General features: G+C 33.3%; 1 protein-coding gene across 1 annotated transcript; it reads right to left on the reverse strand.

Moving 5' to 3' along the window:
* Nucleotides 1-32: 32 nt before the first annotated feature.
* LOC106321824 (polyadenylate-binding protein RBP47C-like) lies at nucleotides 33-1,151 on the reverse strand. The gene is made up of 4 exons (XM_013760060.1): nucleotides 1,095-1,151; nucleotides 865-995; nucleotides 670-757; nucleotides 33-366 (listed from the first exon to the last, which is right to left on the reverse strand). Exons 1-4 carry the CDS (start codon nucleotides 1,149-1,151, stop codon nucleotides 193-195), a joined length of 450 nt encoding a protein of 149 aa, XP_013615514.1. The 3' UTR covers nucleotides 33-192.
* Nucleotides 1,152-1,281: the final 130 nt, after the last annotated feature.

Here is a 1,281-nt window from a genome sequence, read left to right on the forward strand (position 1 = left end):
AAAAAAAACAAATCAACAAACCAAATCCATGTCTCTCTTAAATTATTGCTACAGTTTTCACAAAACTCATTTTCCCACTACAAGACAAACCATAAATTCTAAGGATAGACAAAATGTGAGACACTTTTTTATTTCTTTCCCCTCTGGTCATCACCTATAGTTGAGTGAGTTTTGCCTCTGTATGTACTCAGGTCAATTTCCTCGGCTAACTTGTTGCTGGGGACCACCATACATTGGATACCCTCCATAAGGTGCAACTGCATACATTCTCGGGTCATGAGGTTGCGGTACCATGTATCCATACCCATTGTAATGCTGTCCTCCATAGTATGCCCCAAACCATTGGTTTCCATAGTTATATCTAGGCTGAAACACAATAAAAACCATTAAAATCAAAGAGGATTTATAGCTTTATTGAAACCTTACTGCCAAAAAAACACTTTTAGTTATATTAAAAAGTAAGTGTTTATCATTTTTAGTTAATACATAAAGAGTCCGAGCTTTCAAAACAAAACAAAAATTAAACCAAATACACAACCTTATAATGTATTATCAGTGCAACGTTGATGATTTAAACCGGAAAACAAAGTTCATCTCATATTGGGATCACATAAGTGTACTAACATAAGGAAAATCTTTATAATAGAAAAGAGAAAATTTTGGATTTACCAGCTTATTTTGTCCCCAAGCAAGCCGAACTCTACGGTTTTGAATTACAGTCCCATTTAGTTTCTTCAAAGCCTCCTCTGCATTTTGTCTGCAAGCAAATTATCAAATATGACTACAGCGAGATGGTGACAAAGAAACATCTATATAATTACTTAAATCATGGTTTACTATCTTAGTTAAGGTATAGTATGTTACCTATTAACAAATTGAACAAATCCACATTCTTTGCCAAGAGGAATATTGACAGAGACTATTTCCCCATACGCAGAGAAAGGTTGCTTTAGATCTTCGCTAGTGACACTAGAGTCGAGTCCTCCGACAAATATCTACATTATATATTAATGGGAAACAAACAAAAAATAAACTTATCTATAATATTCACATGAGAGGGAGAAAAAAAAACACAAAGGAAAATAATAAATTACCGTTGCATCCCCAGCAGGATAACTTATTGCATCATTTATCATGTACATTCCTGCCATATCCAACATATTAGTTTCAGTTAATTTTAATATGATACTAGATTTTGATCCGCGCACCCGCGTAAGTGTATTTAAAAAAAATATAATGCTATTTGTTTTTTTATATCACTATTTAGGGTTAAGCAAAAAA

This window comes from Brassica oleracea, unplaced genomic scaffold, assembly GCF_000695525.1.
Source record: "Brassica oleracea var. oleracea cultivar TO1000 unplaced genomic scaffold, BOL UnpScaffold03175, whole genome shotgun sequence".
Lineage (NCBI taxonomy): Eukaryota > Viridiplantae > Streptophyta > Magnoliopsida > Brassicales > Brassicaceae > Brassica > Brassica oleracea.